Here is a 22,286-nt window from a genome sequence, read left to right as displayed (position 1 = left end):
CCATGATGAAGGTATACGTACAAATTAATCCCTCATTTTTCATTTTCAAATCCTTCAAATTTTTAAATGAAACAAGTTCCAAGACATTTAGTAAGAAAACTGAAAGAACTATTCAGACTCCTATTTTTGCCCTTTCCGTACAGGTATTTCTTGAGCATGTTGTATAATAAAGATTCACAACATTCTCAGGTCTGCACAGTGTTGAGAAGAATTTTAATTTTCTGAGTTTTGGTATCACAGAGAACTTGTGTTCAATACAAGCTACCTTATTACACAGGAAAAAAACCCATCATTTACGGTGTTAAAATACAGCAAATTGGGGTGTTTGCAATTTGTGAATGAGACATTTAGTATCACTAATACAAGGTTATTCCTGGAGAAAAAAAACCAAACCTATTAGTGGAGTCTTCAAAATAATTAACACAGGATTTAGAGAGAACGATTTTGAATTCATTTTTATAATTAAAAACTTAAGTAATTTTTTAAGACCTTAACTACCTGTTAAGATACTATTTTGATGCTCATCAAAATTTAACGATTTCTAGGTTAAAGTCATCATTCAGGTGTTCTCAGATACTCGTCTATGCAATTTTATGCACACAAAACCATTAATACCATCAAAGGCTGGGTTATTAAACCTGGCTATATAGCATCTTTCTGCACTTGAAGCAAGCCAAATTTGTACAAATTTCAGACTGTAGCACCTGACAACGCTTTACTAATTCTATCATAGTTTCCATTTTTACCCAAAATGGATTAAAACCTCATAAAATTATCTTTACTTGTACCTTGCATAAGTTTCAGCCATATTCTTAGGAATGCTGTTATTGAAGTTAGAAGTGCTTAAAAAAGACTTTATCCTCTAGCCAGCTGCATTAACAAAACTATATTCCCCATTATTTTACTCTACATTTAAACATGCTAGTAGTTACCTTGCCTCACTGGGAGTAAAAGGGGAAGTAGCTACTATTCAACTGCAGGTGTTAAAATAGCCTAGAATCCAATTTGTCTCTAGGATTCTAGAGACAAATAAATCTCAACACACACCTATAAAGTGCAGAAATTAAAGATTCAGTGAATTTCTGTACTGTGTCTGAACAATGAATTAGAAAAGTTTCTGCATGACCCATTTTTACTATGACACAATACCTTTAAACAGGTTCAGACATTAACATCACACTTAAGTTATTGCCATTTCAGAAACAAGTATAAGGCAGCTAACACATTTTAATAGTTGCCCATGAATTCAGGAAGGAACTTTTGCACTACAAGCCTACCTTTTTGTCAAAGGACTATTTCAATTTTTGAGCCAAGTTATTATTTTAAGATTCTCTATTGCCTGACAAGACAGGTCAGGTTCTATCATTTCAATAACCCTGTTAACAATGAGGATGATGGGAAAGCATGAACCCCTGGTGACGAGGGCAGGGGGGACAAGAAGACACAACATCAGCTAAAACTCTAGAATACTCAGTATACAGTAAGCTACAAGAACATTTCCAGGCCATCTCTTGGTAGTCTGTGTTACATACAGGAAAGTTTATCACTGGAATGACTTACACAAAAAAAAAGCCTTATTTCACTGAGATAAATTTAAAAAATACTTACTGCTTTTTAATTTGTAGAACAGCACACTTATGGCTTCTAAAGTGACCAGACATTGACTAACCATCCTTTAGTTTAGAAGACTAAGACATTCTTCAGCCAAATGCTATCCAGAGAAATTACTTTACTTAGTGGTTGTAGTAGTACTTGGCTCTTTGAGACTGCAAACTTGCATTACGGATGGTTGTAATCCATGAACTGTAAACATGGATCAGTTAAACCTAAACAGGAATGGAAATGTCTTGAAATCATTTAAGCATGCATGAACAAGTAAAGAGGGGAAGAAGAGAAGGTAATATAATTAAGCAGGAGTCATCAATATCTAAGATTAAGACAAATTAAATCATTCAAGTGTTTCCTCCCCTCTTCTGTACAATACTTGACAGTGAAATCAAACGCACCCATTTTGCTGCCTTCATCACTTTGCCCCTGCAGGCTAAAAATGCATTCCCAGTAAGAATTCTTTAAATAAAAAGCAAATCCTTTAAATGAAAATTTAAATTTATTTTGAAAATTTTAGATGTCATTTCTATCAATTTAGACACACTGTTTGACACTATCAGATCAGAGATTTTACAGTGACTCATGGATAAAGATTTGGCTTTTACATTCAAATGTTAAGTACTTCAAAATAGCTTTGTCTTGTTATTTCCAAACCAGAAACACTGAAGAGCATTTTATTTTGCTTTTCAACCATCTTTGTTGATTACAGACTTTTGGTATCCGCTGTACTTGAAGGGGAACATGCACATCACCAAAGGAATTACTTCGTTTGAATGAAGTGAGTACCTTAATGACAGTTCCAGATTTAAGACTCATTCATTGTAGCATCAAAAGACAGCACTAAGTAGAAAGACATGTTTTTATATATTTTCCTCAGGTATACTGCAGAGCCTGACCTACTTGGAAAGCCTCTTTATGAAGACAGCAAGGTCTTGCTATCCAATGTTAACATCATACAGTCTTGAAGTTTAGCAAGTTTTGTCCAGTTTTCATAATTGTTTGGAAACAGTATTACAATTTCCATTGCTGTCCTAACACTATCCTTGTATTAGTGGTTAACAACGAAGTTCAATTGATCTATCAGACTTAAAAATTGTGTTGATTGTATTGCTTATTATAGTTTATTTTCCTACTCTCTAGCACTAACCTGAAACCAGATAAACAGAAAAGATTTACTGTGAAGAGATTTGATCAATTTGCCCATTCTGGCAAGGAGAGTGCCCCTTAAGTGTGTACAACATAGTTAACTGTTCCAAAGTGAACGTAGGACTGCCTCTCTCCAAGAGGGACAGCCTCCCACCATGCATCTTAGAAGTTCAGAACCCCTCCAATTTGTAAGAACAATGCAAGCTCCAAAGCCCTGGAAAAAAGCTTATAAATTTTAGAGTACAACTTTTACGATATGCTGACACGGGGAATCTCATAGTAAGGTACTCAAACAGTTAAGATTCTTTTGTATACACCTTAGCATAAGAGGCTGCTACTGGCTTCATTCAGCAAGCAGCACATCATGGAAGATCTGGGACCACAGCAACAACTTTGTGCTAGAGTCAAGCATTCATAATATCAACAAATTGGGGTGGGGATAAGATTTTCTTTTGTAAGACAAAAATACTTCTCAAGTCTCACATAATACATTTCTCGCCCACCTTTATTTTCACTGTCTGATGGAACATCACTAATAGTCTGCCAGCAATGCTCTATCGCCTGATTCTGGAAGTCTGCTGCAATTCAAGAATCACAGGCACATTCCCTGCTCAGGAACACACAGCAGAAAAAGTGTGAAAGGTCTGTTACATTACAGTTTTAGAAGCCATATAAGAAACACGTATGTAATCTTAATCTTCCCTGTTGGTAAAGTCTGTTAACCTAGTTAATCCACAGGTATGATATGTATCTCAACACCCAATGAAGCAAGTGTATTCATAAGCCTTTAAAGTACAGAGAAAACTCAGTTCTGTCCTCTGATGCCGTTTTCAAGTTTGTTTTATTCACTCTTTTGGATGACTATAAATAAGTGTTTCCACTATGGAAAAGAAAGTTAGCACAGTACATTTTCATGACTGGGGAATGGATTTTCTGAAGACATCTTCAAAAGGGCAAAAGCTTAGAAAAAAACAACCTGAACGTTGAATTCAGTTCTTTATAAAGTCCCTTGTAAAAAAATAAAAAAAAAAAAAGAAAAAAAAGAAAAAAAAAGAAAAAGAATGAACAAAAAAGTAAAGGAAAAACTGCAAGGCCCAGGATGATTTATTGCTTTTCTTCAGTTTTTTCCTTGGTCTCTTTCTTCTCAGATTCTTTGCTCTCTTCCTTTACAGAAAGCTCTTCTAGTTTTTCAGCAACTTCATCAGCGCTATCATTTTTGTCTGTGCCTGCTAAAAGATTGATTAGGAAAAAAGTTACATAAAGGCAGTAGTGGATTTTCCTGTCACAGGGGAAAGAGTAGAGAAGTGGAGGGTGAGGGGGGCGGGGAAAGACAGCTGGTATTTAGAATAAGAACAAAAGTAAAGGAATTCTCCACTGAGCACTGGAGGGATTTGTTCCATTTCTTTTCCTTTGATAATTATCTCAGATGTCAGAATTCAAGAAATACCACTTGCATATTTTAATCACTGAGAGCCAAATCATAGTGACCGAGAAACATGTAACATGTAGCAGCAGTTTTGCTGCTACCAGTAACAGACTCCATACCGTGTCCAGTCAAGTAAATGTCTCAAGTCCCTAGCTTCTTGCCTGTCTTAAACCAAACAAAAGAAAAGTCAAATTCCCCAGTTTGAAACTGGGGAATAGGAAGTTCTTAAGACTAAAAGATTCTGATCTAAAGAAGAGTGTTGACTGCAGACCACTAGTAATCTGTACTTTAAAAAGATGGAAGTGTTTATTTTACATGGTGAGATACCTTGTCACATAGGCAATTCTACAAAGTGGTACATTAATATATTAAATAAAGAAAGACCTGTGAAGAAATGCTGCAACTTCATACATGTTAACAAAATATGATAATAAAAAAATAAGTATTCTACTTGCATGATTATGTATTTGTAGAATTTGGGAAGGGGAACTGGAAGGAAGAAATATCACTGTGGTTGCAGTGTTCACAGTTCATTTGTGTTCTATAAACGAGAAATGCTTCCTTAGTAGCCTTTTCCAAAAAAGCAATGTCCCAACAGCAATTGTAACAGCCTTCTACAAGAAAGAAGGCAATTGTCACTCCTGTGAACTATTACTCTTGCAGACAGAAAAAGCATCTGAACTGAAGACTGCAGTTCAGTACAGAGTGAGTCTGCCAAAACACAATGATACTCCACGGGACTATAACCACTCAAACCGCTAGAAAAAGTGGCGTGGTACTACACTTACACTTTCAACCTTACCTTTCTTTGCTCTCTTGTCTACTTCATTCCTGCATTCTTCAAATTTTGCCTTGAATTTCTGTGCATCTGTTTCAGTAAAAATAGGATATTTTTTCATTAGTTTTACCTCCTTTCAACATTGAATACTTCCAATCTTGAGGAAAGATACCTGTGGAGAAGTTTTGTGTAAACAAAACTTGTAGGCTCTCACAGAGCAATCTAGCTTAAAATCATACAAGATACTATACAAAATTCTTGAATCGCATCTTTGTACAGAAGCAGTTTATTTCTTTAGCAAGTCTATTAAAGCAGCTTATTTTGCAAAATATTTAAAACATAATTCCAGAAGGAGCTGTTTTGTAGTTACACAACTCCCAGCCGTCCCTAGCCTACAGGAATAAGACTATGATGTCAGAGACTGCTAATACGACTATCTGTGTGCAAAAGACTGAAGATTAGCTTCGAACTACTACCCTTATCAGCTACATTATACCCTAGAAGACCTCCACATCCTTACCATAACTTAGGGTTCTTAAAATCAAGAATGGAAGATAAAGCCTGTTTCATTCAGATTCAATACCCAAAGGCCTGGACTCAAGCTATTCCTGACTACAACAGCTGAGGAAGCACAACCTTCATTATGCTTTGGTCTAAGCCACCACTTGATTTAACAGTCATTCCAAGCAGTTGATCAAGCTACAATGATGTTCCTACACAAGTAATACAAGCAACAAGGCATGAAAGTGGATCAGGCAAGGTACTTTCTAAAACCAGAACTATGAAGGTAATTTTGGATGCCAACTTGGTCTGACTGACCACATGAGGTCACTGTTGACCCACAGGAATTCAGAAGTCACTATGAAACTAGTCCAGGAAGTATTTGTATTGATTCCTTTTCAAGCATCTCAAAAAGGAAGGATACTTGAAGGGCATACTTATGTCTGTTCACCAGTCATCTGCTTAGTCAGTACTGCAAAGGGTAAACAGGCAAAGAGGACTACTCCATCAAGACAAAACACTCAATAAGCTGAACAACCCCTACCAGAAAGGGGGAAAGTCTTTTCAAAGAAGAGCAAACAGTTACCAAAACCCTTTAATTTCATATTTGAATAAGAAAGAAGCAAACCAGATCTACTAAGTTCTTCTCAGATGTATGCAAATCCATTTAGTGTTAAAATATAAAGCCACTTTATTAGCCATCTAGCATGCATGGAGAAGAGGTGGCTAACACACTAAACTTGTGTGGCAAATGGTAAAGCAAGAAATGCAACACCATTTTTCCTCTTTCATTTTGCTTCTTTTTTTCAAGAAAAAACCCCACTACTTTGATTCAATCCTAAGGAGCTGGGAAAGCTACACTGTCCTTCAGCCCTACTAGCTGATCCATACCTAATTACAGACCTAGTTTCTGTTCTGGTAGTCAATGCAGTCACTCCAGAAAAACCCACCGACTAGGATGATAGTTGGGTTTGACTAGCACTTTTCACTGAGTGTTCCATTTAACCAAAACAAAGATACTATATACTTCATCAAAAATAATAATAAAAAAAAAAAAAATCGTATGTTCTGCTAACACAGATGGACCAGAAATGTCAGGTCAATATTTCCTTGCTTCTAATGCAAAAATGTAATCTTAACTACAGCTGAATACCCAAGATAAATGAAAGCAAGCTGCATATATTAATTTCTACCCCACAGTATTACTGCTTTTAGTTTTATTCTAATTGGCATCACACTTACATGAAATGGCTTAAGTTTAAAAAAGTGCCTATGGAAGAAAGCTCAATATCACTGAAGACCTAATTATTACACTGTTTGTCAACACATATGGTTAAGTGACTCACTGACTTATCTCAGTTAAAGCAGTAATTAACTGACACTAATTAGCTGACACTACCAGGCAGTGGCAAGATACAGCATATCTACAACAGTGGTTTAGAATAGTGTTTAGACATGTAGTGTAACATTAACAGTACATGAAATCAACATAAGTTCAGTGCCAGGCCACTCACTCTCTGCATTTAAAAATCGGATTGCCAGAAGTTCAGGCTTGGGGCTTTCATCTGCAAAGTCAGCATGTGTGTTCCAGACCCATGCCCTGTCACTCCCAGCATTAGGCTTCAGCTCCATTAAGGGTGTGACTGAAAAGAAAGCATTAAAAGATGTACACAGCACAATAGTAAATGTTTTCCACACCAGCCTCCATAAATCTAATTGACAACTGACTGCAATGGTTATGTAAAGCACTTTACACAGAATTACTTTTGGATAAATAGAAGACAACGGTGACCACGTATATTTTCCTTACGTCCTCAAATAAAATGATGCAAGACCATTACTGTATAAAAGAATGCTGGATTCCCTATTGTTAATAAACTAAGAGTTTGATTCAATTCTGGCTTAAAACAGATGACTGCAATACTAAGTGATGCAGTCACTAAGCACAACTCTGAAGAACAGCCAAATGGTTTAGGAGGAAAAGGCATCCAGAGACACAAACAGCATTCATTCTTCTTTTGCACACTGAAAATACTACAAAAAAACACTTTTAAAAAAGCATTATTCCTACCATTAGTCATCAACTCAGGTTCATTTCTTTTCCATCAGTTTAAAAGTTCTACTACAAGGTATAGCAGAATTCTGCAGTGCTGCAAGATGTGCACAGCATATTTTCAATCCATTTGTTCCCTCCCATTAATGGAGCCCTTTCCCTCCAAGACACTGTAATTACTTCACCTGATTGGAGAAGTTGGAATGTTACTTCTCACACTACTCTAAGACTTTTTACATTACACACATGCAAAGTTTAAGCAGGGCTTTTTTTCTCCCCGACCCCTGGGTCCTTTTTTTAGCTCAGGAGAAAACTCAAGAGTCTACTCACTTTCTTGCATTTTTAAAATTTAAGAGATCAAATTACATTTTGTTTCATTTAATGTTTTGCAAAAATGAAGAGTCCTTTTGTCTGCCTGTGAGTCAGCATAAATTCAATAAAGAAATATATACTGAAAGCAGTTTTTCTAGGAAAAAAACTTTTGATGTCAACACCATAAATTTATCAGTTCTGTTTTGCATATGTGCAACATTTATTTTCCTAAACAAAAGCTTTATTCTTATTGGTTGGTGACTACACTGCTTTCATATTTGCCATTTCATTTACTGAACAGGAACACCTGTGTCCTCTGAATAGTCTGACTGTCTGAAGAGATCTACCCAAAGAAAAGAAGCATTACTGCTGACTTCAGATTTGTATTAAGCTACTTCAAACACATTATTTCAAGTTATCTAAACATAGTTTACTGCCACAGAATACTATATACACTTTGTATAAAAACCTGAGTATTACCAAAGCAAGCAAGTAACGAAGTATTACCAAATTAGTCTACTTGTTGCTAGCTATATTGACTTTCAAGTCTGTCTTGCCCTTTTATATTTATTTTTATTCAGAGAGTATCAAAGGAACAAAACTGCCCTGCTCCATCAGCTCTCAATACACATTCTTTTTCAATGAGTTAGCTGAATGTACCACATTCATTTCAGTTTATTTCACAAGCAGAGAAAGGCAACTACAGATTGCTTTAGCACCTCGGTATCTGTTTTCTGATGGTTAAGCAATTGCTTCTCCCAATTCAAAAATTTAGCTCAAATTAGTAAATTATTACATGATTGCTTATTTCTCACTCTTATGAAAACAAGCCGGCATACATTAATTTCTTATAGTCAGCACTATTAAGGCCTACATTTTCCACACTCTATTAATCTTTAAAATTTAGCTGGGATAGACAGACATTATGTGATTGCTCCCAGTGTGTGTGTGTGTGGGGGGGGTTTTAAAGCGTCTTTAGAACACTATCAGAGTCTGAAGAAAAAAAAACAACTTTAAGACTCAGCCTTGCGGGCAATCACCAAAACCAACTACAGCTTCTTTCCATTAATAAAAATAAGCTCTCATTGTTTTTGATGCTTGTAGCCTTGTGTGCAGAGCAAGAGATAACTATATTTACAGTCTAATGTAAATTTGACGCCCATTTGAAGACATACAACAATTCTCTAGCTGCTAGTAAAAAGCCACTGAGCTCTTAATCTACAATGTACAATTCTACAAGCTTATTTTTCAAAACAAAAATAAGTAGTATAGCAATGTAAACATACTATAATGGTTTGCACAGATTTTTAAGGTTTTATCCCTCCTCATGAGGAGGCGAATTGTTCCCTTCTCCTTATGTTTCAGGAGTTTTACGTCACCAGTTCCTCGTTCTTTCCATTCTGGAAGGTCATTCTCAGATGCAAATCGGAATAGCTTTGCTCGCCTTGAAGAAGAGAGAATTTAAAAAGTTAGCCTGCACATAGAAACATTTACCAAAACAGCATGCTCGACTGAACAGTACAGTTGTTTTTTTAAAAGCCACACACAAGAAAGAAAACAATTCCTTTTGTAAGGTACCCTGTTCTACTTCAACATACAAATTTAGAAACTGATATGATAAATTCAAATTTAATAACACACTATTATGAATTATGTAATAGCTATACTAAAATTCAACAGTTTCTGGACACATTTTTAGGGGGTGATAAACATATTTGGTGTCAGTAGATTGTTTTGCTATAGAGTTCTTTATATATATATACATTTTGAATACAACTGCTCCATCTAACCAGCTGAATTTATTAATTCACGAAATTCAGCAGCTTGAGGCTAAGTAAAGACTCTTGCATAATTCCAAGCCCAATGTTTGATCAACGGTTAACAAAGTACCTCACCCTCTAGAGTCACTTATTTCCTTTTAACTCCAAAAATGTAGTTGTTGCTATTCTTAAATCGATAATAGAGGAAGCTCAGTGCTGCACTGCAGTGCAACATACCTGCTTCAGAACATCACTGCTTAATCTTCCAAGATGCCAGTGTGCCAAAAAAAAAAAAAAAAAAAACAAACGAAAAACAAAACAGGAGTCGTTTGGGACATTAGTCAAAACTGACCCAAGAGACAGTCTGAGCTCTGCTAGTGAGGAGTGAGGAGTTTAAGACACTGCTATAGGAAAGGAAGCACCTGCTCACACTACAGGATATATATAAAAATATACTTTTCTAGAAAAGAGCAAGGGATAGGGACTTGTAATAAGCCAGGTCCTTCAAAAGAAGGTGTCAAGATGTTGGAGCAAGCTGCTCTAACAGATGCTCTGACACAGATGAGCTACTTAGAAGGAAGGACTTGCTTTCACCTAAGTCCAGCTGGCATTCAGTAGGTGATTCCCCAAGTTTAGCGCTCAGAACAACCAGCATTCAAAAAAAAAGGATTCCTTTCCTTCTTCACCCCCCTTTGTAGACATAAAAATGAACTGACAGAGCACTGGAACTTACACTATTATTTCCTCCCTCCTTTTTAAATAATAAAATTTCTTTCCATCTGATACTGCACCTCACATTGCAGAGAGGCCTAATGATCAGAGATCTCACCATGCTACTTGTCAGAAACTGACCATCGCTTTAGGTTTTACCAGAATCTGCATAAGGAGAACTCAAATCTCTCTCTCAGATGAATAATACCCTTCTGCAATTAAGTAAGAGCAGTATTTTAAAAACCTATTTAAAGCAAACACATCACACATCAAATTCAAAACACTTCTTAAGCCTTTAGGCTACATGTTTCTTCAGGCAGATAATACATCTTAAGGAAGCTATCCTGATTTGACAATAAGCCCAATCTAAGGATACAACTATGTTTAAGACAACAGAAAGGTACTGCCACAAATGTCCTGATATTGTACTGCACCTATTGCTTTTATTGTTTCAGTATGTCATACATCACCCTTTACAACTGGGGATGCACGGCAGCAATGCTGTATACATCTCTTTTTTCTCCCCTCAAGGTACTTGTTTTATACTGTCATCACACAGCTTCAAACCTCTAATTATTATCCAAGTTAATGTTTTCTTTTAGGCTAAACAATACCAAAGCCAGATTCGTAATACCAGCTGCTTTCTATTGTTCCAGACTTCAGAGTTTCTTAGGGCATTATTATCAATTATTCCCCCCACTCAATCTCTGCCACCACAGTAAATATCAACCAACTTAGACTACCCCTTCATATACAGCAATTCCTAACAAGTTACCTGGCTTTTCATAAATACATTCAAGTTTAAGCTGAATAAACATTTAGATAATATACAGAAGTATTCTACTTACATCTTAAAGAGCTCTTCCTCATCCTCTTCCAGAGTTTTTATTTCTTGCTCAGGAAGGGAAACTATGGGCTCAAACTGAGGATCATGGTTAGAATCATCTGCATTTTCAGTAGAAGTATCATGCTCCTCATGTGTTTCCTGGAGAGGAAAAAAAAAAAAAAAAGCAAAAAGCAAGTTTTGTGGTTTTTGCTTTATGTACTTAAAATCTGAAGTACTCATATCTGTGTTTAAAATGAAAACATTCATGACTACTCAGCAATTAGATCTTAGTAACTGAAATATCCTGTAACAATAAAGAATAATTATTACAGCTGAAAACATATGGCTTTAAAGTCAACATACAGTTACACTAAGGAAAAAAAAGGTGCTTTTGTAGCGCTAGCTGTTTTAGTCCTACCACTTATTAAGTGTGCAGAGGCTTGGCCTTGAAGCAATAGCTTATTCAACTATTTTTCCTATATAATGTGTTTTCTGCTTCTAAAGCACTACTATTTCTTAATGGCTAATGACCTATCATTAATGGGAAAAAAGAAAAAAAACCCCAACACCAAAGCAACCACCTGCCTCATCTTAAGGGACACACTACATCCACAAGTTCATTATTCTAGTCTTATGTTTTAGAATCACTCAAAAACAAAGGTATTTTTGAAGCACAGTTGCAACACTCATTAAACAATTAAAGTTTTCTGCTTCAAGACTGTTTGGGGAACTTCAGGTTATGGGTAAATGACCAAAATACTACTTCCTATTTAGTTATTTAGGAATCTGCCATAGTATTCATTAAGCTTAAGAATTTTTGTAGTATGTGACTAGTAAGTAAACGATAAACATCTCTAATACTTCATACATATGCAACTGCTAAGAAGCATTCATTACAGAAGCCTAAAAGGGAGATTAATCTGCAAGTTTAATAAGGCCACAAACAGCTATCTCAGGTCAAGGGAACTGATTTGGGGTTTTACGTTGTTGTTTCAATAACAAAAAGGAAAACCACTCTGTACATCGAAGCCACTTAAATCTTATTTTCACTTTACAGATGAGAGTCCACTCTTACAGGCTCTATTTAGAATATGCATCACAGAGCAGGTACACACCACACATGCATAAAGCAAAGGAAATGAAGCAGTCTAAAAAAGAAAAAGAAAAAAGGGGCAAGGGGGAATTAGGTAAGAAATGTTGCAAAATGTCAACATCACACCAGCTATGATTAGTTTTATGTCCCCAGTGTTCCAGTATGTAAGAAAAAGAGCAAGAAAGACATTAAGTCACATCTGTGTTCGAGAAACAGGAAAAGAAACATTAGCCAAACTTTCATATACTGTCTCCTCCAGTAGTAAGTAGCACATCCCGTATCGTAATTCATTATCCGTTCTGCGCCTGACCAACTAGTTACAGAAGCCGTAAGAAATGTGTAATTCACAACAGCCACACGTGAGGGAAAGCAGATCCCGTTATCACGGCAAGATCCCGCCCTGCCGCGACACGGAGCACGTGGGGCTGCTCCTCCGGCCGGGCCGCGGCACGAAGGCCTCGGTCAGCCGGGCCGGGGGAGCGGCGGGGAAGAGGGAGAAGAAGCAGAAAGGAGGGAAACGGGGAAAGGGATCACTCAAAAGCGCCCGAGTCGCAGACGAAGCCGCGGCGCCTACGAGAGGCTCAGGCTGCCTCGCGCTCGGGAAGGGGCGCCGGCGGCGCAGGCCGGGCGGAGAGGGAGCGGGAGCGGACCGCCTCGGCCTCTCACGCTCGGCTCCGCCAACGGACGGGCCCGCGAGACTCACGTGCCCGAAGCCGCCTGAAACGGCCGGACATCCCCAGCCCCGCCGAGCCGGGGAGAGGGGGAGGAGGCGGCGCTGCTGCTCCCCCCACTCCGAAAAGGCCCAGAGTTCGTCCTTTCCCAGCCCCGCGCCTTGCTTGACCTCGGGTCCCCTGCCCGCCCAAGCTCTTCACCTCCTGCCGGCCGCCGCACGACCCCCACGCCGGGAGGCGCCCAGGCCCGCTGCCCCCGGCCGGGCCCCACCTGTTTCCGTTACTCTCCCGCCCCCATCCCCGGCCCACGCTGCCTCCTCTTTCCCCCCGCGTCCGCCTGCCTCCCCCCTCAGCGCCTGCCCTTCCCGCCTCGGCACACGGCTCCTCGGCCCGCCGGAGTGCGCCCGCTCCCCTCACCTTAGTGTCCGCCATGGGGCCGGGCTCGCTGACGCTCCGCTCGCCGCTGCCCGCCGCGCTTCCTGCCGCGCGCCCCCGCCCCTCCCGCCTTTACCTCATTCCCGCAGCTCGCGCCGCTGCTGCCGCAAGGCCCGATGGGAAACACCCACTTTCCCTCAGCCCCGCGCTCCCGCCCCGCCCCCGGCGCGGACAGAGCACCCGCCGCCCCCGGTGGCGCGGGCAGCGGCCCGCGACGCTGACCCCCGTCCCCGTCTCCCCGTCCCGGGGCCGTCCTGCCCTTGGTGAAGCTTTTTTTGGTGCGCGGTTGCCGCGCCGCTTCCCATCAGCCCCCGCGGCATGGCGGCGGCCACCCCGCGTCCCGACCCAAGATGGCGGCCACGTGCGTGACGGAGGGGGGCAATATCTTAATCGCTGTTATTATTATTTTTAAGTGGCGCAGCTGACCCCGCACGCGAGGAACGGTGGCGGTGAGGGGCAGACATTAAAAAAAAAATCGCTTCTCTTCCCCCCATCTTTTTTGCAGCCGTTTGTTGGTGACGTCGCAGCCCCGCCCCCAGGAGCCCGGCGCGAGGAAGCGCGAGGAAGCGCGAGGTCTGGGCGGGCCACGCGGGTGGGCGGGTGCGCGGGCCGGGGCTGACGTGGTGTCCGGGCTGAGGCGAGGCCGGCGCCGGTGTGCGCGGCCGCGGGGCGGGCGGGAGCATGGCGGAGGAGAGCGGCCGGTGCGACAGCGACCACGTCGCGGCTCCTGTGCTTGAGGCTCAAGATGGGGCTGAAGCAGAGAGCAAGGCCGATGGAGGCGGGGGTGACCCCGCGCAGAGCCCCGCAGCCTGCCCCGACGTGTACAGATACATCAAGGGAGACTTGTTCACCTCCGAGATCTATAAAGTAGAAATACAAAACCTCCCCAAGTACATCGGGTTTAACGATGTGAAAAAGTTCCTTGCCAAATACGGACTCAATCCTCATAAGATAAAACTTTTTGGGAAACAGACGTTCGCGTTCGTGACGTTTAAGAGTGAGGAGGAGAGGGACAAGGCCATGAAAGTCCTGCATGGGGTGCTGTGGAAGAGCCGGCACCTGAGCGTTAGGCTTGCCAAGCCGAAAGCGGACCCGATCGCAAAGAAGAGGAAGAAAGAAGAGGAGACGGAGCAGGGAGAGGTGAAGCGGCTGGCTCCCTCCAAGGGCAGCGGAGAGGAGCCCCCGAGCAAGCAAATCGCGGATGTGGTGACCCCGCTGTGGAACGTGCCCTACGAAGAGCAGCTGGCCAGAAAGAAGCAGGAATGTGAACAAGTGCTGCAGAAGCTGACAAAGTAATTCCTGTTTGTAAGGCTACTGTAATGTTTACAAGACTTGACCTTATGTTGGGATATAGCTAAATTTGCACAATTTGCTATCTCTAAAATAAAGTAAGGTAGAGCTAAGTCAAAAACCAGATCCCCCGACAAAGTAAATAAAAGATAATCTGCGATGCTAGGACCTAAAAACCGTTCCAGCTGACAAAACTTGCTATTGCTGTTCTTGGTCAGCCTCAAAAGATGGCTAAATGAAGGGGCATTGTGTTTTAGGGCCTATGCAGGAGGATGTTTGTGCCCTTAAAGTTCAAAAAAAATTGACATTGTCAAATGGTGTTAGAGGTAATCAAACTGTAGACATGGTAAATTACCGTTAGGAGCTTCTCTTTAAAAATCCCCTTTGGTCTTCGTAGATCGAAGTATCAGTTCTGTCTCTTGCCTTACTCACTTATGTAGATAAAATTGGCATTCTTTTCACGCATGGATACATCGATAATTTAGTACATACCTTTATGACTATATTTACCTTATTTTTTTAGGTTACAGCTCATAAAGATGGAGGGGGTTTGCCTGTTAAATTCTTTTGGCAGAAATATTCTTCATCTGATAATCTGATATTTTTTTATGCCCTATAAAAGAAAAAAAAGTCCATGCAACTGTTAACCTCAGTTTTTCTAAATGTGTACTTTACTTGTTTCTGGTTTGGGCAGGGAAATAGGAAATAACAACAGAGCTTTATTACCGTGGCTGTTCCTGCAGAAGCAGAAGTACAATAAATTGTGTTGCCCAGTAGAGGGAGTGAAAGCATCACCGTTACAGGTAACGTAAGCCTGGGTAAAGTGTGCAATGGGGTTAATGAGCTTAGGGCTAAATTAGTTATTTGGTCTTAAGAGACAGTGGACAAACTGAGTATTTGACTTCTTGTAATGAATGATGAATTTTAGACGTTCTTGCCTTTCAGGTAAATACTGTGTGGAAATATTTACAGGAATCAGAAGAATAGTTACAATTAACTGGATATTCTAACTTTAAAATGAATTTGCTGTCCCTACAGGCTTGTGTTGTAGGCTAGTACAAACATTCTTCAACAATATTTTGCTCTTATAACAGGACTTAGTAATACTTTTTCATTATTGCTGTTAGTTCTCATACATAAAAATCCATTAATATCTTCCATGTGAATTAAATGTCCTGTGTCCATTTGCAAATACATTTAACCATATGAGGGTTGTTTCAGGAGAAACTTGGCATGTACAAATAAGCGCAATGTAAATATCTTACATAACTTTATTTTAAATCTAGACTGAATATCGCAACAAATGTGAGTTCTTGATTGGGATTGGTGTAAATCAAGAAGACAAAACTGTGGGTTGTCGTCTTGGCAAATATAAGGGTGGTACATGTGCTGTAGTGGAGCCATTTGATACTATTCACATTCCTGCTATTGCCAAAAAAGTAGTAAAAGCTTTCCAAGACTACATAAGGTGAGCATAAGTAAAATGAGTTATCATCAGTAAAGGTTTTGATATTTTACTCAAAAATATTTTTAAAGTTAAATATTGTGAAAAGCTTAGTGTATGTTCTGAACTTTAAGACCTAAGATATACCAGTATCAATTTTCAGCAGTTCTGTGATGTTTACATCTTGTGCCTGGATCACTGGGTATTTTTCCCTTGCTCTTGATCAGCTGTTCTGGGATGGAGGGAGAGATACCAGCTGAACACAGCTTTATTGCAAGCAATGAGATGTGTAAGTCCGCAATAAAAAGTGTCTGTTATTTGAGAGCTTCTTCCACTAACTTCTGAGTAAAGAAGTACTCAGAAAAAGGCTTTTTTAAAGATGAATTTGAATAACAAAGGTCAATGGCTTCCTTGCATGAAGAGAAGAATCATCCTACAACAAGGAATAAAATAAAAGTTGTAAATTAAAGCAACAATACTTTTTAGAAAAAGGAATGGTTTCTTCAAAAAGCAATGAAATCCTCAAAAATGGAAACCTCAGAAGAATCGTGAAGATGTAAAGTTTGAACTTGGTATGAAGCACAGAAGCCAATGAAGGCATTATAAAAAGTTGTGTCATTCTCTGAATGCGCTGAGAAGCTGCCTATATCTTGTCTGTAATTTTGGATAGGTTAAAACAGGTAAGAGGATCGTGAGAAGTAGGGACGCATTATTTGGCACTAGGAGATAGATCTATTCATCAGTCTCTTTTTTTTGTTTTTCTTAATTAAGATGTGGAAGTCATTCTTTTCTGGACAAATCGATGTAGGCTCTGTTTGTACTTAACATTTTTAATCACTTTGCATGAGTTTATTTTGTCTCTAATAAACTATTGAATGTTATGCAAAAAAATAGTTCTCTGTTAAGTAACTGAGCTTCTGAAAATTGCAGGTCAACTCCATACTCAGTTTACAGCCCAGAAACCTATGAAGGTCACTGGAAACAGCTCACAGTCCGTACCAGCAGGAATGGCCACATTATGGCAATTGTTTATTTTAATCCTCAGGTATTTAAGTTTATATATATTGTGCAGCTCACACAGTTTTAAAATTACATAAATTTGATTTTGTGAATAGTGCATGCAAAAGAGAAATAGAATAATTACTTGGTGTAGTTTACCTTGCATTACTACTCTTGTATTTAGACTAGTCTGATACATGCAAATGAACGAGTAATTAATATGCTTATAGAAAGCATATGCTAAATCATATTTTTAAGTCACTAAGATGATTATTCTCCCTTCTTTCAAATGAAACCTTTAGAAATTAAGTAAAGAAGAGCTAGCTGACCTGAAAATCTCTCTGGCAAAATACTTCACAGAAGGGATGGGGAAGAGCAGTGGTGTTACTTCTCTGTACTTTGTGGAGGAAGGACAAAGGTGAGGGACTTGGCTGTGCTTTGGGGGATTTTGGTGGTGGCTGGATTTTTGGTGTTTGCAACAGAAAAGTAGGTAGCACTTCCACACCGTTATTTTGTCTATTTCATAAAAGAAGCAGCAATGTTACTAATTTGTTGAACAGTTACTTACCTTCTCCACAAGAGACTCCTGTTCCCCTGTAGTGTTCACTGGATAAAGGCAGGTAGAGTTTCAGTGGGTGAACCCACTACTGCTTGCTGGCTGTCAAGCTGTAGAAGTGTTTACTGCAGTAGATGGATATTTATTATTATCAACAACTAACTTCTGCCTCCTTTCTTCCCTATTTTATGTGACTTTTTTAATCTCCCTCCTCTTCCAGAAAGCACGAGGCTCACACTATCTTCATCTAGAGACAATGTAGGTCCTACTGTTTGCATCAGTGGAACAATTGTACACCATAAGAAAAAAAAACAGCCAAGAAGATAGTCTCTAAAAGGATATGATAAATGTTGGCCCACTATAAATTACTGCTCAGTATGTAGTACTACAGTTTTCAAGATGACTACAGCTTTGGTAAAAATTGTAACAAACATGTTTCTTGTCTGTCTTTTTTTTCCTCCTTATTTTGTCTCCCTATGCCTTGCCCTCCCCCAGGAAATCTCCCAATCTAGAAGACTTGCCTTTGGAGCATGTGGCTGGTGATAAGTACATATATGAAGAACTTCTTGGCCTAAAATTTAGGATTTCTCCTCATGCATTTTTTCAAGTAAGGATGATACGAAGCTGCTAATTAAAGACTCATTAAAACACATTTGCTGTTTATGAAGTAGATGTATTTGACATGTAATTTCACAGGTAAACACACAAGCTGCTGAAGTTTTGTACACTGCCATTAGGGAGTGGGCACAACTGAGCCAAGAGAGCACTGTACTTGACATTTGCTGTGGTACAGGAACTATTGGGATTTCTTTGGCCAAGGTGAGTGAGTAACTTCTCTTCCTGGATATAAGCTACTTTTAACGGATGTAGATCTATTGTTGTGCTTACAGTGAAAGAAAATGCTTGATGTACTTGAAATGCAACACATTAATTAGAAATTAATTGAAAAAATTAAGATATAAACTGCCTGTAGCTGGTTTACCAAATCATTATGAAAGCTCACCCTTGTGTGGAGCAGCCTGACTTATTTTGAAACTAATTCAGTCAAAAGAGGCAGTAGTTCCATAGGACAGCCAAAATTTACTAGAACCTATCCACTTCACTAGTTTGGGCTTTCTCAGCAAGCTTTGGATATGAATAACCAACGTTTCTTACATGATTTTTAGAGCAGAGCTAGCTAGACAGCATAAGGAAGTCTGGCCCCCAAAAAAGGAAGATGCCAGCATAACTGGAGTCTGTCATGTACAGGTTGGGATAAGTGGTGTTCATCCCACCATGTCAGTTTAAAAAGTCCCTATTTATTTGCACAGGTCCCTTCTCAGCCTTTTTTCTGGCTGCAAGGCAGTACTTCTTTGACCATATACTAGTCAACATTCATGCCTAGTAGTTAATTGCTGACGCTATGCATAATGGTTAAACGTACATTTACATACCACAGACGGATCTTTTTCCCTCGATTCTATAGAAAGTAAAGAAAGTGATTGGAATTGAACTCTGCCAAGAAGCCGTGCAGGATGCCAAAGTGAACGCCCAGATTAATGGTTAGTTAAGCTAAAATCTAAGATCTTTGTTAAGAAATATAGTAGTTGTAGAGCTAGTTTATGTTATCTAAGCAGCTTGGAATTGCACATTAATAGTAACCTTGTCCATTTTAAACATTTAACCTCTCTTGAAAACAAATACAACGTTAATTTGTGAGATCAATTTTCCTGTTGACTAACAGCTAGCTGCTTTTTTCTCCAAAAAGAAAACATTTCAGTGTAAAAGTGAGATGAAGCCACAGTTACCCTCATAAATAAAACACTAACAGTAGCTATTTTTTGTGGGGTTTTGCTTTAGTCCAGATAATGGAAGATGCTCAATTACTATTGTATAAATGATCTGAAGTATTAATGATTGTTTAAATTACACTGGTTTCAGGGTAGTCTAAACGATTTGTAGTTTCTAAGGCATCTGAACTTAATATCCCATTTGAGTGTACTGAAAGATGCTTTGACTATTTATCTACTCTGATAACATCTTTTAATTTTTTTTTATAGAACTGAATAATATCGAATTTCATTGTGGGAAGGCTGAAGATATAGTTCCTTCCCTAATTAACATATTAGCCCCTCAGAACCTGATTACTATTGTAGATCCACCACGAGCAGGGCTGCGTAAGTTTACCTTTTCTTAAATTTTAAGTCTATTCTCCTAATTGGTGTGTGGTGGTGAACCTAAGAAAACACCAATGGAATAAATTAAGCGGGAGGCTGCAGGTATAGCTCGAAGCAACTGGGTATTGCAGCAGTTTTGTTCATGCTGGAGTATAACCTGGAATTTTTCTGAGTCCTTTGATGCATGCAGAACTGGTAAACAGTTGTCTTGGGTTTGTTCATCTAGATTCCAAGGTAATTCTTGCCATTCGAAGAGCTGAACATCTGAAGAAGCTTATCTATGTATCCTGTAATCCCAGAGCCGCAATGAATAACTTTGTGGAGTGAGTATTTCTTGCATTAAGTTGACTAAGTAAATGTGGCAAGGAGAAAAATAGGGGCTTCTTGGGGAGGGGGACCGGTGTTAGATTTTTATTTTTAAGCCATATTCATTGAGGTCTGCCTTTCACCAGAAACAATTGACAGCTGCTACACTGCGAACATGGAACTGTATTACCTAATACGCAAGTAATAATGGAAATATTAGGGGTGGTAAATAACCCTATCACAGAGTTGAGGCGTGGGGATGAAAAACCTTTCTTAGAAGAGTAGCAGAGATGAACAGTACACGAAGATGTTAATACAGTTCTTTGTTTTGTTTCTTTCCCTTTCCCATGAAGCCTTTGCCGGGCCCCTTCCAACAGGGTCAAAGGAGCCTCCTTCCGTCCCGTTAAAGCGATGGCTGTGGACCTCTTCCCTCAGACCAAGCATTGTGAGTTACTGATATTCTTTGAAAGGGTTGACTATGCAAATGGGAGCTCTGCTGAAGCAACGCCTGATGCTACTCAAGTCACAGCAGCAGGATATGACTTGGAGTGCTTGGATGGTACCAACCCATCTAACGTTGATGCCAGCCAGGCAGCTTCTGTACATGTAGATACGGCATTTGAAGAGGGGGAATCAACTTAACTCCTCAGAGACACTTTCCAGAAACTGCTTTTGCTTGTTAACGGCTTCAATAACGTCGTTTCTGTAACATGAAAGTAATAAATCTCTGTACAACAGAGTAGTTGCAAGGCTTCCAAGTTATTTCATCATACTAATTTGAGTTAAATTTCATTATGTACTATTAGGCCAAATCCTGCTTTTCTCCTCCTGCCCTCAGGGAAGTGTAGGTGAGTGCAGTAGTATATGTGGTGGTCTCACTCTTTATAAATACAGTATTCCACAACTATATTCAGATACAACTATTTGAAACCTGGGCTGATTTTTAATGCAACACCATCCCTTCCAGTGCGAGTACAATACACCAGACTTGAAGTGTTAGTGAATAGCTGCTATTTATCAACAACGACAAAGCACCTGAGGAGTAAGGAGGACCCTGCAGACTGACTGAACACAATATCTAATTCCCAAAGCAGGTAATCTTGTTACTGGGAATTAACTGTCAGTACTAACTTTTTTCAGCTCTGCTAGCCTGTCTCTAAACAGGGCCGTGTCTCTTGAATAAGCTAGTAAAGATTCGGCAATCTTAAACCTTCCGTAAATTGTTCACTTGCTAAATCGTCACTAGGAAGAAATGAACTCATGTTCTAATAAAAATGCTACAGTTTCCACTGGTGAAATCAGTTTTATTCTGAGACTGTAGCGTCGCTGACAATACAATAAAGGGTTTCTGAGATAATTTCCTACAATGTACAACTAAAGCCGAGATGTCTTCACTCTAGGCATGCTCTCACTCGTGAAAACTTAAGCCAGAAATTAACTGTACAGACACCAGACAGGGCCAGCCATTTCAGCAGGAAGAAGTAAGACATTTTTCATTTTTGATAAAGATGCTCATTTTCCTCTCAGACTGTTAGTAACTCTACTCAGTTGATACCTTCAGTCAACTGCCTCCTATGCCATAATGATCTCTGGGAAGTTATGTAGCCCCACAGAAGCTTTTTGGTCCCATAGTAGCTTTAAAAGGGCTAACCTCAGCCTCATGGAAAATACATTTATGGAAGAGTGATGTTTAATGCAGTGATTACTGAAGAATGAGAAAGCAACAGGAATATTACCTCAGCTTATTCAGTGTTTGAGGTTATAACTGAAGTACTTTTGGACACACTGTTTCTTTCTACCAAACCTCTGCCCCGGACTCAAAAGGATCTTATCTCAGGTACCTTCCCAACTGTTTTACTTGGAGCCCTGTGCCATAAGAGAAAAAGGCAGCTGTATTTAATGCAACACCTTACCATGGTAAGCCTGTATTGCAGACAGTCAGGTCACCACAGTGAACACCACTTAACTAGGAGGCCCAGCACCTTAACCTGTATGTAGGGTATGTCATTCCACTGTATGTCATTGGGTGTGAAGACAAACCTGTCTGAGACTCCTACCCTTGCACAAGTTGCTCTCCAGTCAGGATTCATACTTCTGTACAGATGCTCAGCACCTAGCATTAATTTAACGGATTGTGATCCACGCTACAGAACAGACAATAATACTGATTGTTAGAAGGAATAACCACTTTAAATCTCAAGTTATTGAACATACT

At 39.6% G+C, this 22,286-nt stretch overlaps 2 protein-coding genes and 1 non-coding gene across 4 annotated transcripts; 1 reads left to right on the top strand and 2 right to left on the bottom strand.

Annotated features, from left to right (window-relative positions):
- Positions 1-2,088: 2,088 nt before the first annotated feature.
- Positions 2,089-13,496, bottom strand: RANBP1 (RAN binding protein 1). Of its 2 annotated transcripts, none has more exons than XM_068412199.1 (6): positions 13,303-13,482; positions 11,144-11,280; positions 9,111-9,268; positions 6,974-7,102; positions 4,983-5,048; positions 2,089-3,983 (listed from the first exon to the last, which is right to left on the bottom strand). In XM_068412199.1, exons 1-6 carry the CDS (start codon positions 13,315-13,317, stop codon positions 3,859-3,861), a joined length of 630 nt encoding a protein of 209 aa, XP_068268300.1. In that variant the 5' UTR covers positions 13,318-13,482; the 3' UTR covers positions 2,089-3,858. The 2 variants fall into 2 exon arrangements, with proteins under 2 accessions (XP_068268300.1, XP_068268298.1); XM_068412197.1 differs by lacking the exon at positions 2,089-3,983 and adding an exon at positions 4,028-4,794 and having other exon boundaries at positions 13,303-13,496.
- LOC137670279 (small nucleolar RNA SNORA77) lies at positions 4,763-4,895 on the bottom strand. The gene has a single exon (XR_011049236.1). It is a non-coding gene; the product is annotated as a small nucleolar RNA SNORA77 (small nucleolar RNA).
- A 417-nt stretch (positions 13,497-13,913) lies between the features above and the next one.
- Positions 13,914-20,873, top strand: TRMT2A (tRNA methyltransferase 2 homolog A). Its single transcript, XM_068412196.1, has 11 exons — positions 13,914-14,612; positions 15,305-15,413; positions 15,897-16,078; positions 16,985-17,099; positions 17,356-17,471; positions 18,105-18,216; positions 18,306-18,428; positions 19,075-19,150; positions 19,649-19,765; positions 19,992-20,088; positions 20,425-20,873. Exons 1-11 carry the CDS (start codon positions 14,002-14,004, stop codon positions 20,711-20,713), a joined length of 1,947 nt encoding a protein of 648 aa, XP_068268297.1. The 5' UTR covers positions 13,914-14,001; the 3' UTR covers positions 20,714-20,873.
- Positions 20,874-22,286: the final 1,413 nt, after the last annotated feature.

This window comes from Nyctibius grandis, chromosome 14 (assembly GCF_013368605.1).
Source record: "Nyctibius grandis isolate bNycGra1 chromosome 14, bNycGra1.pri, whole genome shotgun sequence".
NCBI classification, from domain to species: domain Eukaryota; kingdom Metazoa; phylum Chordata; class Aves; order Nyctibiiformes; family Nyctibiidae; genus Nyctibius; species Nyctibius grandis.
Note: the sequence above shows the minus strand (reverse complement) of the source record. Positions and strands in the feature narration are given on the sequence as shown.

Excerpts from the sequence above, each read along its gene's own strand:
- RANBP1 (XM_068412197.1), bottom strand. Across the intron at positions 5,049-6,973 it reads CCGATTTTTAAATGCAGAGA|ATGCACAGAAATTCAAGGCA; the intron begins GTGAGTGGCCTG and ends TTACTGAAACAG. Across the intron at positions 4,795-4,982 it reads AGACAAGAGAGCAAAGAAAG|AAGGCTGTTACAATTGCTGT; the intron begins GTAAGGTTGAAA and ends TCTTTCTTGTAG.
- TRMT2A (XM_068412196.1), top strand. The coding sequence starts at position 14,002 with ATGGCGGAGGAGAGCGGCCGGTGCGACAGCGACCACGTCGCGGCTCCT. Across the intron at positions 18,217-18,305 it reads CTCCTCATGCATTTTTTCAA|GTAAACACACAAGCTGCTGA; the intron begins GTAAGGATGATA and ends GTAATTTCACAG. Across the intron at positions 20,089-20,424 it reads GCAATGAATAACTTTGTGGA|CCTTTGCCGGGCCCCTTCCA; the intron begins GTGAGTATTTCT and ends TTTCCCATGAAG.